Source organism: Dicentrarchus labrax, unplaced genomic scaffold (genome assembly GCF_905237075.1).
Source record: "Dicentrarchus labrax unplaced genomic scaffold, dlabrax2021, whole genome shotgun sequence".
NCBI lineage: Eukaryota > Metazoa > Chordata > Actinopteri > Moronidae > Dicentrarchus > Dicentrarchus labrax.
Genome location: NW_026136711.1, coordinates 11668724 through 11685756, shown reverse-complemented (window position 1 = coordinate 11685756; position 17033 = coordinate 11668724). Strand labels below are relative to the sequence as shown.

The window sequence follows — 17033 nt, the reverse complement described above, 5'->3', positions numbered from 1 at the left end:
CGGTATTTTGAATTAGCTGGTATGACAAACTAATTATTATATTATTATTATATCAAAAGGCACTTAATGCAGTGATTAAATAAAATGTTGATGTAGCAAATGAACTCAACAAACACAAAGAGATCAGCAAGATTTAAACTAAAATACCTTCAGGTGACTGATGTATTCTTAATTTACCTCAGAACATTGTTTAAGGTTATTTGATGGATTAGGATTTTAGTCTACACTGTTTATAGCTGAAATTTAATGATAAATGATGTTTGTGTATTTACAGCTCAAATGTGGCCTTAACCAATGGCTAAACTAATGAATTAATATTATTTATTATAATGAGTATATTATTTATTAATAGTAGTATATATGAAAGTTTAATAGTAAAATCAAATACACAGTGTAAGGGGTCTATATGGGGTCAAACCCCTAAAATTCACAAAATAATATGACATATTCCTTCATCTGAATCTTAAAGGAAATTAAAATCAAGGGTTCACCCCAAACATTGATACATTAGTTTATTAGCATTAAAATGAACCAAAAACATAAAAACCAACCACTTTTAGTCAATTTTAAGGATTTTTACTCCAACCTAAACTGTGGATATAATCCATTAGGAAATATCATAATATATTACAATTGATTAATTCATCTATTAATCACCCCCTTAAAGCCATAAACTGGTTACATCATTATTAATGGGTGAATAAAGGGATTTGTAATTTAAAAAAAGAAATGATACATTTTAAAGAGGTATTCATTTGCATCAGTATTTCTCTGAAAGGGCTTTCAAAAAGGTGCACTTGCAATTTGTCACACAATCAGACACAGGAAATAAAGATCTGGATAAATAATTTAGACACACAACAGAAACCCTTTTTCCTGTTGTACCTGCAGCTGTACGGTGAAGGGGTTAGCAAACATCAGCTCATCCAGTCGACACATATTAAAGCTGTTTGTCCTTTCATGCACATCACTGCCACCTGCTCTCTCTGCCGCTCTGTAACAATCATGTAGCTGTCCACCCTTGGTGAAAAGCTGTGCAGGCACTGTAACCATGACAGCAGAGTAAGACGACCTCTGGCCTCTGACCTCCGTCTGCGGGACTGCAACAAGTTAAAGGCAACAGATTCAGGAGGGAAAAAAACAATGACAGCCTCTTTAAAAAAAGAAGACATGTTTTTATTTTCATCATCCTGACTGCAAACACATTGGCCATTTCAAACAGAAAAGAGTTTACATTATATTATTATATAAAGTCAATCTTTAAATGGTGTATGTATAGTCTTTATTAACGTACAGATAGTTTACTTGTGTATGGTCATTATGCATCGGTGTGATCCCATGAATCTATCTCTATCTCTCTCTCTCTCTCTCTCTCTCTCTCTCTATATATATATATATATATATATATTTCTATAACTGGTCAGAATATTAGTTGGGGTAATGCCATGTGTTAAAAAACTTGTTCATTCAGGTCCATTTAAACTATATTTAAAGGGCTTTTGCTTACAAATGTTCATGTTTATGAAAATATATAAACAGGACATTAAGCAACAGAATTTAGCAATTTAGGTAATAAATTTAGTTACTGGAATACTTAATCTTCAACCAATAATAGTCTACATGCACAAAATTGTTCAGCCGCTACCTTTATAATCAAGTAGGTTAACATTACAAATAAACAGGAGCTTTTTCTGAGCTTATTTACAGAAGGCAAGTCAATTACTCTAAGCAAACTACTTTATGCAATCCCTGGGATCTGAATTATACAGTATCCTGTACATTATAGCATATACTGATATAATAAAGGTGGTCTGAATGTTTTGGGATAAAGAAGAAAAAACAGGTGTAGCTGAGAGAGCAGTGCAATGTGAAGAGTAGTGCAAGCAGCACTTATATATGGAAGTAACAGGCACCTGATAAACAAGTGCAGATATTGTATTGCAGTTTTTTTAATGTCTCTTATCTGGACTAAACGAGTTACATGTCAGTAGCACCTGTATTGTAATCCTGAATGTACAGACTGTGAAAGGAGGATCACAATAAATGGGAAGGGAAAGGGGCGAGGGTCAATCAGAGCAGCCCCCTCTGTCATGGCTTTAAAGGAGAATTAAATTTACTTACTTAAAAATACTCTCCATTATGAGGCTATATCAGGATTAGTGGACTGAACCAACATCTCTATAACGGGATACAGTTTACAGGCTGACAAGCTGCTTTTTCCACATGTGAACCGCACTGTTACCTCCCGGTGCTTGCACGTGTTACTGTTGTTGTCCAGAGTAAAGTTTTGTTAAATTTCTGTTCAGCCGATAATAAAACACCGCTGCCCTTAAAGACAAAGCGGCGCAGACACACTGCCAGACGCACTCGGTGGAGACGAACATGCTGGGTAAACACCCGCCCCACCGCCAGAGGGGAGCCAATGGCATGGCTGGACTGTTAAAGTGACATCCATGGTAACCAATCAGATTGTAGAGTGGCAGCAGCCAACCAGACCACCCCTTTAAATGTGCGCATGGCGCCACACTCCTCGCGCCGGTAGTGAATGCAACGGGGAGAAATTCAACTGCGTGTTTAGGGCCAGGCAGGCAGAGGAGGTGGTACCTGCACCTTAAAAGATTCACTGCACATTTTAACGTTACACCCAACCGGACAAAGAGCGACTGGAGAACAGGTAGGGAACCTAAATCCTATCTCCCCTTCGCTTCAGCGGTAATAATCCCTAATAACACCGGGACCGAGGCCCGTTTGGCGGATGCAGCAGCAGCGCAGATGGTGTGCTGCCGCATGTCGGCTTTTCGAGTTCAAAACAAACGTGACGAAGTAGCTAATAAAATGTAATGTTTGTACATTAAGTTGGTCTATTTGTGTTGATTACTGGTGCGTCTCTTATCCTGCGTGCGCTGTATCACTCGGTGCTTCCAAATGTTTCCGTGGTTGGTCACTTTGAGAAGTTTAATGCTGTACATTTCCACGCCGCTCATTCCCAACAAGAAGTAGGCCTAGCGCGAGGCCCCGAGTAGTGCTGTGACTGACAGCTGCGCGGCCAATCAGAGGCGAGCGCCCCGCCCACCGCAGCCCCTCTCAACCAGTCACGTTAGCCCGAAGCGCTGACGTATGTGCTGTTACATCTCGCGCTACGCCCACAGGTTATAAAACACCGGACAATAAAGTGTCGTTAGTAGTGGAAGTAGTGGTCAACAAAGGCTACCTGGAGGAGGAGGAGGCGGCGGCGACGTGTTCTCGTTGTATTTTATGCACCGATTGTGCGCATGTAAAATTAAAAGGGCGTGGGATGCGTTATTCCTCTTAGATTATTACAGTAAATAACAACATACGATTAAATTATTGCTAAATATATCTCGTGTAACATTATCTGTTTTAAAACTGAATCATAGTCTGTTTCCAGACTCATGATTGTGGCATCACCAACACTCTCTCTGCGCCCTGCCCGTGTCGCTGTCGTCTGTCTGTCTGTGCACGCCATAAAAATACATTTCTTTATGTTAAGTACTGCGTTTTCCTAACTAGTATAGTGTCCCCGCTCTAATATCGCGTTGGGGATCAGCCTGCATCAGACGAATAACCATAAGGGTGTTTGCCATTGTCTCCTATTGTGTCGATGCGAGAGATCGGCTGATCAGAGAACACGTGGGCCGACCAGTGTGAAGATATCCGGTTTGTAGGTTGCGCTGAAAGCCAATAACTCCAGACTGTCTCCGCTATGATGAACCGAGCCAGCTATAACCTGGACCAAAGTAAGACGTTTTGATATATATATAATGTATATCGTTTAGCCTCCAGTAAAGGGCGCCGATGTCTCCGTCAGTCCTCTGTATTGTGCATGCTCGACAAAAGAGGCGCTGTTATCGGGAGGGAATTGGATTTTTCCATGTAAGACAAAGATTATCCTCCTCCACCGAGCGATTGGACGGCAGCGGTACAGTACTGGCCTGTATTTGATGTAACTGCATAGGCACAAGGACCCAGTTTGAGAAAATATTCAGTTTTAAATGTGTCGAGTATTGGCTTGGTGCATGATTGCATAATTGCTTGCCTACTGTAGTGGTGGGTGCTTCCAGTAGGAAGTGAAAGCTATGGACCCGTTATCTTGTTCTCATCGTGCCTTTTTTTTTGGGTTGCTTATAATAAAATAATACTGAGATTGAATGCTGCTCGTTTTGTATAAAGATCCTGGCAGGAATCTGTGTGAAGTCATTCTTAGACACCTCTGTTGTCTCAACTAGTGATCACTGAACATCTGGTATTAGTTACACATTTCACCACCATTTGAGGGGCATGGCTCACCGTAATATACGTTTTCCCTTTGCTTTACACTGTATTGTACTACAATACAACATGTGTAATCTGTAGCTTGTGTGTGTGTGTGTGTTTTTACACAAGTTATATCTCTCCCCAGCCTGGATTGCATTATTGTTCTAGTGGCAATGGCATACCATGGGAGTGGCATACTTGCCTTGAACACCAAAATTGCTACTCAGGTGCTCAGTGTTCTGGTATAATAATTGTTAGTGATGACCTGAGAGAGACTTGGCAGACTGCAAGATTGTCTGTAAAGTCCTTGACAGTCGCAGTTGTCCTGGCTAGACACAATGTGTGTTTGTTAGTAGTATACCCAAGGTCATATGGGTGTAGTTTTGATTGGTATGTGTTTTGGTTAATGTGTGTGTGTGTGTGTGTGTGTGTGTGTGTGTGTGTGTGTGTGTGTGTGTGTGTGTGTGTACGCGTGTGTGTACAAACAGGAAGGGAGCCTTGATGTGGGCAGTATGAGTAAGACGCCCCCTACCAGAAGAGGGATAACATTTGAGGTGGGAGCTCAGCTCGAGGCCAGAGACAGCCTCAAAAACTGGTGAGTCATGGCCTCGCTCACTCCTCTCCATCCCTGTTACTGTTCACTTCCTTCATTCTCTCTCATAAATGTTCATTCTCTCCCTTCTGGGCCTGGGTTGGTTAGCTGTTCTTTAAGTCTATGAACCATTAAGAGATGGAGAAAGCCACTCATTGCTCCTTTTGCCAATAAACAGCTGATGGATGTGTGCTTTCAAGCAGCCTTTGATCTAGATTGATAATGCAAGACAGTAAAATGAATCTGAATCTTTAATATTAATCATTTTAATGGTTGGGATGGGAGACCTTTTTTACATAGTAACTGCTCCCATGTATTCCTCACTGAAAATGAAATGCACTTCCTGTATTAGTTATTAATTGCATTACCAATTGCGTTACCTCTCCTGGTCACGCCCTTTGACAGACACACATTAAAAACACATTGATATTGGTTCTCCTATTCAGCTTCTGGCTAAAGGACAAATATGTGTGTACTGGGGTCTGTTGCATTACTGGTACTGAATTTGTAATCCAAGGTAATCACACTAAAGTAGCCCAGCACCGCCCTGAGCACAGCATCCTGTTAAGTTAAGCAGTGTGTCATGATTCATTGTGGTTCTTCGTGTTTGACATTTTCAAGATTGATTGATTTCTGACATGCCACCATCTTTGTGTTATGTTGAGATAAAGGACAAGGAACATAAACCTCTCCCTCCCTAATCACTCATTATTGAATATTTTTTGTCATGTAGGTATGCTGCCAACATAGAGAAGATTGACTACGAAGGTGAAAAAGTACTAATCCATTACCGCCAGTGGAGCCACCGTTACGACGAGTGGTTTGACTGGACCAGTCCCTACCTTAGACCTGTGGAGAGGGTTCAGCTGAGGCGACAGGGCCTGCAGGACGACGCTCCTATACCTGTAAGTTAAGAACATTGTTCATGCTCGCTTTGACCTGCGTTGCATAGAGCAATTGGAAGGACATCCCTTCTCCGGAGTTATATTGTGTTCCTCTAGCGTTCGTTCTACTGTGTTTCTGCACAGAGCGGTTACTTATCTGGCTTTCTAGCTGAAACGTGATACAAGGGTTTTATTTGCATGAGCTCAATGGGTATTTGCTTGCGAGTAAAAGTAATTTTAATAAAGGTGTAACAACAACGATGGTTTTGTTAGCATTTAGCTGTTCCTCCCACGAGGTTCTGAGAACGTATCTACAATAAGCCCTACTTCAAATGTCTCTGTCCTTCTACAGGGCTTTCATGTGAACGATAAGGTCCTTGCCAGCTGGTCCGACTGCCGTTTCTACCCCGCTAAGGTCATTTCAGTCAATAAAGATGGTGGGTATCTATTTTGTATTTGTATACTTTGAATAAAACTGTCTTAATGTTTAAATGTATTGGTCCACTGCAGGGCTCCAGACTAACTTTTTGCATTGGTTGCACTGGTGCACCTAACTTTTTTTTTTAGGTACACCAGCACAAAATGTAGGTGCACCCAAATCTTTCATTGCGTTGCCTTTAATGCCGTAAGGTCACCTTTTTATCGCTCTCTCCAAGAATAAGGTGTAGAGAAATGCTTGTCTTTATTTGAAGCACAATTATATATAAAAAGAAAAATAAAGTGTTTAAAGTGCTTCACTGAGCTGAAATTGAAACTAAATTTCAAAATAAAACATTTCCAAATAAAAGTGCTTGTGCTTAAATTGCTTCACTGAACTGAAATTGAACATTTCAAACTGAAACATTTCATAATTATATTTATTATATTTAATAATTATTAATGATAATAATAATGATTACTACTACCTGCCGCTGAAATGCAGCTGGGAGAGGGGCCACTTTCTCTACACACTTGTCACGGCATATTGTGTGTTTTTTAGACGTTATGTTTTTTTAAAGTTTCGATACGAAATGACCCGCTCACGAATGCACCATTTCCAGCCATATTCTGACCGCACTCCTGACAGTAGACGCAGTGCATTGCGTTACGTCCTTTGTTGTACCTCAGCCAGGGAAATTGTTTTAGCCAGTCCTGTCTGAAGGAATATATTTTGACCTTTTTAATTTGGGTCTCGGAGCCGGGCTCTATCCCAGACTCAGTTGTCTCCTCCTCTGGTCCGGAGTCTGATGCTGTCGCCAAAGGACCGGGGCTCGGCAATTTTTAACACGCACAACTTAGCGCGGTGAACAGGACCACAGCCAATCAGAGGCCAAGACCTGCCCGAGCTCTGTCTCTTATTGGTTTAGAACACGATATGATCCTACCATGAGTGTGTGAGTTCGGTCACAGGAGAACAGAGAGATGATGCGCTTGTGAAATAAATCATATGTTTTCACCCGGGCAGCGTCAGGTGCACCAGTGCGACCTAGAAAAATTATTATTCGCGCTCTTAAAAATTTTGGTCACATGTGCAACCAAATTGGTCGCACTCTGGAGCCCTGCACTGTATTTGGAGTTAATGATTATAATAGGTCTGAATGTGCATCATTTTTCTGAAAGGGATTTTCTTCTGTTTAAGTTTTGTGGTTTCAGTGCAAGATGTGCAATATGCATCAGTTTAAAATGTTGAACTGTCAGTTTTGCTTTCAAAAGGAAACTGTGGTATTGCATGGTATTCAATAATAGCAACATTGCTTTGTCTAGCATAACAAAGAGAAACTATGAAGACAAAGCTCTCTGTTGTACAATTACAAAACTCTTAATATGGGAATATCTCACACCAAGAACAAGTAGATACTTCAAAACTAGTCTGTAATCAGCTGCCTGGCTAACAGCTTGTATTATTGTATAACATGGTTTGCAACATTTCTCCTTTATCCCTCTCAGCATCCTACACTGTGAAGTTCTATGATGGCGTTATCCAGACAGTGAAGGGAATACACGTGAAGCCTTTTATTAAAGAGGTACATGTCATTGTTTTGATCCTGCCTATCCATAATCAATCTTTATCTATGTATGTTTGGTCCTCGGTCAGTCAGGTCTTGAGCGTCTTTTTCTGCACTTGTTTCCCTAACCTTTTTTTGTCCTGCTGACAAATAGAGAGGTGGTGTTGGTGGAGGGAAGTCTCGGTCATCTGAAAGGAACATGGTTAGGAGGGTCTCAAACCGCAAAGACAGGAAGCCTCAGGAGAACGGAGGTCCCAAGAACAAGCGAGCCAGACGTAGCACGTCTGACCAGGAGGACGACAGCAACAGTGAAGACGAGGAGCGGGAAGAGGCGATGGTTAACGAGAAAAACAAGAAAACAAATGGTGAGGTAGAGGCTGCGCCCACTATCAAACAGGAAGAGGAACTATCAGAGCAAGCAGACCACAAGAAGCCTAGGGATGCAGAAAAGGGCACAGGACTCACAAATGGGGTGAAGGTGGAAGAAGACGATGAGCAAAACGAGGAAAGATGCCATGTTAATGGAGAGGTAAAGAAGGAAGAGGCAGAATTAGAACGGAGTGAAACAAAGCCATATACAGAATCACCTAAGCCATACACAGAGTTGCCCGCTCAGACGTCAGCACAGACGGAGCAGGTGTCTGTCACTATGACAACCACAGAACCCAATGGAGATGTGGAGCAGAAGCCAAACGTCCAATCAGAAAGCCCTCAGCCTGCAGCGGACGTGCCGCCTCCTCAACCTGTGAAACGTAAGTGTTGATCCAGAAATCTCACAGAATCTGTAGGATTGTGAAAATGACTAAGTGTGCACAGTAAATATCACATAGCTTAAGAGCCCAACCGGTATGGGACTTTTGGGATTTTTGAGATTTTTGAGAATTCAATGATTACTGATATGTTGGTTGATGGTGAACTTTTGAGCTGGAATGAAAATTGTGCTTTTCTATGTGGATTTTGCACAAATATGATGCAACGGTACTCCGAAGGATGCTTTCTGAAACAATACATTTATTGAAGAATATTTAAGTTAAAGGCATACTATGCAGGATCCCCAACACCCCAAAAACTACAATGTAAAAACCTAATCCCTCAATCATCACTTATGACCCACTAGAAGTGTGTGTGTGTGTGTGGGGGTGTGTGCTCTGGGCATCAACCCTTGGGAAGCATGAAGGGTCTGACGTAGGGAGCAGATCTGTCTCCATATCTGTCCTCTACATTGTCAACTAATTCTAGACATTGGTGAGGGCTGCTTCTTCTCTCATACTGTGTCGCTTGCAGCAGTATATTAAATCATAGTGCACTCTGCTGGATAAAGCTTGTGGTGACACTTATTACCTCAAGCATTTATTTCCCTGTATCATTTTTATTTACACACACACTGGATAATACACAGATACCGATATGTCTACTATAGGTCCATAAGATAAGACTCTGTTCAAGAATTAAGTGAATAAATCACATCTCTCCTTTCTTTGATAGCGGTAAGAAAGCAGGGCTTCCACAACCCCAACAGATTCAGCAGAGAACCATGTGAGTGCAACTCAAAACTTATTATATTAATTCACAAATCACTTGCCATTCATTGATGTAGTTGTTTTACAGGCTTCACTTGTGTTCTTTGTGTTAGTGTACCGAGTCATCAAAAACCAACCTCCCCCCGTCCTTTCAATCAACCTCGACCACAACCCATTTAAGTGCAGCGCTCCTGGCTGCACAAAGTCATTCCGTAAGGCCAAGCTTCTGCACTACCATATGAAATATTACCATGGCGAGGAGCAGCCTGCGGAGGGGGAGCGCAGCCCCACCAGGAGTGTCCAGACCAGGGCCTCTGAGAAACAGGTTACTTCCACCGGTTTGGATGGCCCAAAGAGAAGACGCACCATTTCTGCTTCTATGCGTGAGTTCCTTCTGTAGTTTCTGTCCCAACTGAAATATTAGAAACTGGATCAGCTGCAATTGTCTACAATGTTCAAACCAAATGCATATCATGCAACAACAAAAGCAAAAATGCTGAATCAAACTGTATTTTATTACTAATCATGCTTATAAAACAAAGCTGCACTGTAAATATTGCTCATCCATCCTTGCTCAGAATCAGGGCTTTAGGCTTACATTTGCCCTTTTTCATTCATTCATTTTTAGACTCAGTTGGAACTGCCGCAGCTCCCCGTGGTGAGGTGAAGACTGCAGGCAGACGCACATCAGCCCCGCCTGTAGTCAACACCCAGAGCCATCAGCAGAGGGTGCTGCTGAGGGAGAAGAGCAAAGAGAACCAACTGGACAGGAACGGCTGCCAGCAGCAAGACAAGGATTCAGACAAAAGTTGCTTTGACATTGGTCAGTATCCTGCAGTAAGGTGTTTTTTCTTTTTTTTTTTATGTGAGAAAATGACTGCATTGTCTATTACATAGAGTCCTACCTGCTCACTGTTAGTTTACCTTTGTACAGTAAAATTCAGCTTATGAAATAGTTACCTGCCATGTTAGTATGCACAGATGAGGCTTAACTCTTGCCACTTGACGGTCCCCAGGGTCAGTAAAAGACAAACTGAAAGAGAAACCGAAACAGAAGGACTTCCTCCGCATTAAACTAAAGAAGAAGAAGAAGAAAAAGAAGGCAAAGTCTGGTAAGAAGGGGTCCCTAGCATCGGGCCTCCTCATATATCTGCTGCCCTGCATGTGCACTCACTGTGACCTTGTGGAAATGGCTAGCCTGCAAAGCATATAGCACTCCATTCACTCCTCTTGGTGTGGTGGCTGAGCCTTTGTGTGTGGGAGAAGTGTCACATCTGTCGCTGGCCTCTGTCACTCCATTATGCCAATCAAAAAGCTCCAACTCATTTCTTTTACATCATGGCTCGCATTTGCTCTTGTACACAACTGTGACAATGCTGGTGATGAAAAACCAGCTTTTGATTGTGGCACTGATATTGATTATCGTAATCCAAACACAAATCCAACACGGTTCTCTCTATTCCTAGTTTGCATTCACATTTATGTACAGTAGGTTGGGCATGCACACAGATCCACATTGGTTATTTCATACTCTTAAAAGGCCTGAAACACTGGCCGGTATGGATTTTTCTCAAGTTGATTGTCCCTGACTGTTCATGAGTCTATTATTTGTCCATGTTTGTTATGCCACAGTTTGTCACCTCCTGATGGCAGTTTGTTTAGCATTTTTAAAGTTGACATTTTGTTCTACGTCTGCTTCCCCCCCTTCCCTGTATTAACAGACTACACGGGTAGTGAGGAGAATATTGACATCTCAGTATTGGGTCTTCAGGCCAAATTGAATTTGCCACTCAAATCCCCCCCCTCACACAATCACAAGCCTGAGGCCTACCCCAGCAGGCCCGGATACAGCTACTCAGAACAGATACATGTGGATGGTGGGTATCTCTGACTGTGTGTGTGTGTGTGTGTACTAGTTTGCGTGAGACTGTAAATGGCTTCCTCTCCCCTTCATTCTGCTATTTCCTCTGGATTCAATCCATCATGCTGTTTTGAGTTTGATCTGCATGTATCTGTGTCCAAATGTTGTTCCACGTAACACATCATGACCTGCAGAAGTAAACTGGCTGCTGTCATAGGCCACATTTTTAGTTGGCTTGATTGATTGAATCCAGAGCTGTCCTTTGCTGCTACAGCTTGCTTCATCACCTAATCAATACATTAAAATTCATAGTGCAACAAATGTTGTAGAGTTAAACAATATTAATTTTGAGATTTAGATGTTGAGTCCTGACAAGGTGTCCTTTCCATTTTAAAACCCAATAATTCTGTTGGTCTTTTTAATATTGTAGATGAGGACAGCATCAGTGATTGGTCCACTGACAGCTGCGGGTGGAGCGATGATGAGTTTGGGGTGGATTTGGACGTCACTACGCCTCCCCTGAGTGTGGACTCCGGTGCTGTGGACACAAGTGACCAAGAGATTGTGCGATGTATCTGTGAGGTAGAAGAAGAGAATGACTTTATGATTCAGGTGAGCTGTTTTTTTTTTTTTTTTTGTCACCACTTATAGCTCGTCTATTTTTAAGGCATTGCAAGCTTTTCTTTGTTTTGTTAATCTCAGAGTTGCACTATTGTAAAACATACTTGTCCTTCCCTCAGTGTGAAGACTGTTTGTGCTGGCAACATGGCACCTGCATGGGCCTGCTGGAAGACAATGTTCCAGACAGATACACCTGCTACATTTGCAGAGACCCACCAGGTGAGGGACCAACACAAAGCCCCTTAGCTATAAATTACACACGTCATCATTTACATTTGTTGCCATCAAAGCACTCTTGTTCAACTCATCTGGGAGAAAGAACGCATGCTTCCTTTTTTCATTTGACAAAGTATTATCTGCCAGCTAGTGAACAATACAAAAAATGACGCTATAGAACAGTGGCAGTGATATTCCTTTTTTTATTTTTATTTTTTTTAAAGTAACACAACAGTAGTAACAACTGTTACCTGTTTTATAATATATCATCAGCTTTTTTTCTTTAAGTAATTGGATGGTTTTCACAGATGTACAGTAAACTGGGTTCTGATGTAGCAGGCATCAGAATATGCTTCCAGTTATTGGAAGAGAGACTGCCAGAATGGAGAAGTAAGCTGGTGTGCATGTTTGGAGCAAGTGAATCACGTTGCCAGTAAAACAGAATTGTGGAAGGAAGTATTTTGTGTTGTTGGACTTTGGACTGTGCACCAAAACTAAAGTTGCCTCACATTTGCCTCTTCTGCTGTGCACCCTGGTGTAAGAGTGTGTACTGCATCTGCATTTGGACTCTCCACCTCCTTAAGGAATGCAATATATAATTCCTTTTTAATCCAAACAACCAACTACAACAGCACACACAAGTTGGCTCTTAAAGAGAGACTCTCGACCACCTCACAGGTTAACATGAAAGCCATTTAATTGCAATTTGTTGATCGCTCCCAGGTCAGAGGCAGAGTCTGCGTTACTGGTATGATCGTGAGTGGTTGAGCAATGGTCACATGTATGGCCTCTCCTTCCTGGAAGAGAACTACTCTCACCAAAATGCCAAGAAGATCACCACAACCCACCAGCTGCTGGGAGATGTGCACCATGTGGTTGAGATCCTCAACGGACTGCAGCTCAAGATGAGCATCCTACAGTGAGTACAAAGGAACTGCATGAAGAGACTTGAGGGTTTTCCTCAACTAACTACTAAAAGTCAAAACAATTATAATTAATTTTTCTTTTTCTTCAGGAGCAATACTCACCCTGACTTGCAGCTGTGGCGGCAGCCCTGGAAGCATTTGGAGAGGTCAAGGACCGGCTCCGACTCGTGTCGTGGCAGTGATGCAGCTCCGTCCCCTGTGACTCCTGATGAGGACATGAGCCGTGGAGAGATTTTAATGTCCAATGCCCTGGAGAAGCTGAGCCGTGCTGCCACCTCGTCTTCGTCCTGCTCTTCCTCCCCCTTTCCATCCTTCCAGGACTCGTACATTACCAGTGAACATTGCTACCAGAAACCGCGGGCATATTACCCTGCGGTGGAGCAGAGGCTGGTGGTGGAGACACGACAAGGCTCAGAGCTGGAGGACAGCATGAGAAGCACAGAAGAACTGTTAGAACGGGAGCAGCGCTACGGAAGCCTGCTGGAGACAGACAAGCCTAAATCAACAGGCACCAGTAACAAGGTTAGGCTTTATTCCACAGCAGACAAGGATGTTGAAGTGCAGCAAGATTCTTCTTGTGATGTGACTAAAACTCTTGAATATAGTTGACAAGTTTGACAAAACTCAACAACTTAACCTCCCTCCTGGTGTTAGTGGGAACATATTTCTAGGCAGTTTCTTTTTTTGGGGGGGACTTGTCAGTGAGTCGTCAGGGTTATACAGTCTTGATTTATAGAGTAGACAACAGAATGTTTTAAATTAGAAGTCAGTTGTCAAGGCAACATTACATGGGAGTTACTCAAGAGATTCAAGGATTTATCTCAGCCTTTGTTTGTGCACCAATCATGATGTAACTTTCCCTTTTGGTTGTTTGTCTTGTGTGCATGAATAGTGCATCCATTTGGCAGAAAGCTTTTTGTAGAATGGTTGGTTGTATGAGAATCGTGTCTGATTTCTCCTGAATGTCTCTAGGCTTCGATGGGTGGCTCTTGGTCCCAGGCTGAGATGAGGGAAGAGGAGGGAAGAGGTCCTGGAGAGGCTGCAGACAACAGTAGGCAGCATCAACAGAGGCAGATCAACCTGCTGGATCACATAGATGCAGTCCAGGACGAGGTCTCGCACAGGATGGACTTCATTGAGAGGGAGCTGGACGGTAAGACCTGTTGTGGCCTTGGTGCTAGTTACTAAGTTACTAAGGCAGGGTAGGAAATTTGGACGTTTATTTCCCCAAATTATCATAATGCTGCTTTCACATGGATTCAGGCAGACTACAAACCAGATATCATGTTAGTAGACATGAACAGGAAATTGAATCTAGTTGAGGCCGGCAGAGAATACCAGTTGACAGTATTGTTGTCCAAAGTTAACGCAGAAAGCTGCACTTTGTAGCTATGTGCATTACTAGAATAGTTACATAAAATGGTGGTCCATCAAGATGGCTTATGTTAGCAGCCAACTGCTTGAGCCCAGAATAACGTCTGTGGGGTAAAACCAACCGATCACCTGTAACCATGTTTTTAAACTATGGTTGTTCTTCTGCTCATCCTCCTCAGTGCTGGAGAGCTGGCTGGACTACACCGGCGAGCTGGAGCCTCCTGAGCCCCTGGCCCGTCTGCCTCAGCTCAAACACCGCATGAAACGGCTGCTGACACAGCTGGGCAAGGTGCAGCAGATTGCTCTGTACAGCTCCACATGAGGGCGCCAGAGAACAGCAGTGGCCTCAGTCTCCACACAGCATGCAGAAAAAGTGCAGCAGAGGAAGCTCACTGGTCTCTGGCTGCAACGATAAAGATATTAATGCAAGTGCAAGACTCGGATTGTTCAGCACGTTTTCTCTGACCTGACATCTGCTGCTGTTTCTCCCTTTGAAAAGGTTCTGTGTGGTGGAATCCGATGCTAGCTCCAGCCAGTGTCATATGACTATTTTATATGAACATTTATGGAAAGTCAGCATCTTAAATCAGGATTAAACACAAAAGTAACCTCGTAAATGCAGGAGAACATCCTTAGGACCAGATTACACTTCTGTGGTTCCCATGCAACTCTAAACCTTATGAATGCCTTTTGTCTGAGCTACTGCTTAAAGGGTAATTCTGGTATTTGTAAACCTGAACCCTATTTTTTACATATTTTGGGGTCTAAATGATTTATGTTTATAAAGTTTTGGAATTGGTCCAGTAGATCACAGCTGGCACGTACAGCACTAGCTGTGATGACTGCAACGTAATCCTAAAGAGTAAGATCCTCTTTTGTTTAACCAGAAACAGCAGGGGGAGAGAGGGGATGACATGCAGCAAAGGGACACAGGTTGGACTCAAACCTGTGCCGCTGCAGTAAGGACTCAGCCTTGGTACATAGGGCACCAGCTCTATCGGGTGTTGCACATTAGTTTGAATCCGAACTGACTTAAGAGTCAGTTCGTTGTAGAGCTCCATGTAAGACACTGAGAAGGAGGACATTTTTCTTTTATTTAAAAAAGAATATAACCATTTGGAAGATGTCTTCCACAACCAGAAGTATCACTCATGGAGTATGGTCTCACTTCATTATGGTGAAAGCCTTTCCAGAGAAAATATGCCCATCAAAGTAATGTGTTAAAACACAATTTACACAAACAAAATAACCAATCGAGGCAGCAGTACAAGTTCTGTGTTCTGCAAGGTGAAATTAAGTTTTGGAGTCTGGTGGCTTTGATCAGAGCGATACAGTCCCAGAATGTGTTTCTGGTTAAACAAAAGGGATCTTACTCTTAAACTTCCTTTTCATACTGTTGTCAGACACTTTGAACCAATCTGAGCCCATCAGTGGCAGTCGGCTGATGTGATCTACTGGACAAATTCCAAAACATCTTGTACATTTAGTCATTTGGACACAAAGTATGTTTTTAAAAAGAAGAAATGGGGCCTGGGTTTAAAAATATGGGAACTGCCCTTTGAGGTTGCCTGTTCCCTGTCTCTCTCAGTACACAGTGCTTTACATGCAGAAGCTTTATATTCAAAATTGCAATAGAGTTCCTGAACTTACACGGCCTCTTTGCAATAGTTTCTGAACACGTTTTCAAATGGTCACCATTTTTGCGTTTTACCCAAAGTTCTGTTTTGGTTACGTGTCATGCCATACTACATTAAGTCTGTGTACAAGCGGACTACAAATAGTTTGTTCCGTTTTTTGACCTACTCAAGGGTTTGTTTTATACTACACTGTGAAGTTATTTTTGTCTGGAATCAAAGGTATCTTATTTTCAGTTTTAGACACGACAAGTGTGATTTCTGCTTTGTCTTAAAACTGTAATGCTTCTCTCCTAAACAGAGTCCTCACATCAGTGTACCAGTTTTATAAGTTAATCTTTGTGTTTGTCAGTTACTGTATCCTTACTTCAATTTACTCTTTGCATTGTTGTTGCTGTAGCACTTGACCTATGATTCACTGAAAACTGTAATGTGGACTTGTCTTTTCTTAACCTAGCATCTTGTGCTTTGTCAGTGACGAATACTACTTAGAAAACTTGTAAATTTCTTTCTTTTTTTGTTTCATCTGTTTATTTACAGTGTTTTGGTTTGTAAATATGTTATTCAGAAATGTGCTTCTGTATTGAAAACATTCTCCAAATTCAGATATTGTATGCTACTGTAAGTGTCTGGCTTAGAAGCAGGGAAATGTCAAAAACAATGCAAACAGATTTGCTGGTACATAAATAAACTCATTACTTACTCTGGACACATTCTTCACTGTTGTCTCGCTGTGTCTCTGACATGCTGTTTATTTTAAGAAGAGTGGTCATATTTATCCAGCTGGCAATAACACTAGCGGTGAAGTCAAAGGTTGGATCAGTAACAGTTCATGTGCACACATCAGTCAGTTTGATGTGACATGTTTTGTTCGCAGCTGATTTGTGCTCTTACACAATCAGATTGAAATTAAGGGCAGCAGCAGTCTGCAGGTTGAAGGCATGAGCTTGTGACTTGAGTTTTTTTTCTCAGAACTACAGAAAATCATGCTAAATGCTTTCCTGCTGAGGTGCCATTGAGCAAGGCATTCAACCTCCAACTCTACAAGGTAGCTGTTCATGACTGGAAAACAGCTCTGCTTGCACTGGGCAGCTGCAGTTTGGAGACTGACGGACAGGGACTGTTTATTTTTTGGAGGCGGGACT

General features: G+C 42.2%; 1 protein-coding gene across 3 annotated transcripts; it reads left to right on the top strand.

The window, feature by feature from the left end:
• Positions 1-2519: 2519 nt before the first annotated feature.
• On the top strand, positions 2520-16597 carry phf20a (PHD finger protein 20, a). Of its 3 annotated transcripts, none has more exons than XM_051416490.1 (17): positions 2520-2674; positions 4764-4870; positions 5601-5772; positions 6104-6188; positions 7678-7754; positions 7891-8488; positions 9222-9272; positions 9370-9639; positions 9885-10079; positions 10273-10368; positions 10978-11133; positions 11548-11729; positions 11858-11957; positions 12678-12873; positions 12970-13402; positions 13853-14033; positions 14434-16597. In XM_051416490.1, exons 2-17 carry the CDS (start codon positions 4788-4790, stop codon positions 14574-14576), a joined length of 3018 nt encoding a protein of 1005 aa, XP_051272450.1. In that variant the 5' UTR covers positions 2520-2674; positions 4764-4787; the 3' UTR covers positions 14577-16597. The 3 variants fall into 3 exon arrangements, with proteins under 3 accessions (XP_051272450.1, XP_051272453.1, XP_051272451.1); XM_051416491.1 differs by lacking the exon at positions 2520-2674 and adding an exon at positions 2800-3758; XM_051416493.1 differs by lacking the exon at positions 10978-11133.
• Positions 16598-17033: the final 436 nt, after the last annotated feature.

What these genes read in the sequence shown, in the direction of transcription:
- phf20a (XM_051416490.1), top strand. Translation starts at nt 4,788, where the DNA reads ATGAGTAAGACGCCCCCTACCAGAAGAGGGATAACATTTGAGGTGGGA. An exon ending in CATTTCAGTCAATAAAGATG is followed by an intron (nt 6,189 to 7,677) that starts GTGGGTATCTAT and finishes TATCCCTCTCAG; the next exon opens with CATCCTACACTGTGAAGTTC. An exon ending in CAGATTCAGCAGAGAACCAT is followed by an intron (nt 9,273 to 9,369) that starts GTGAGTGCAACT and finishes TCTTTGTGTTAG; the next exon opens with TGTACCGAGTCATCAAAAAC.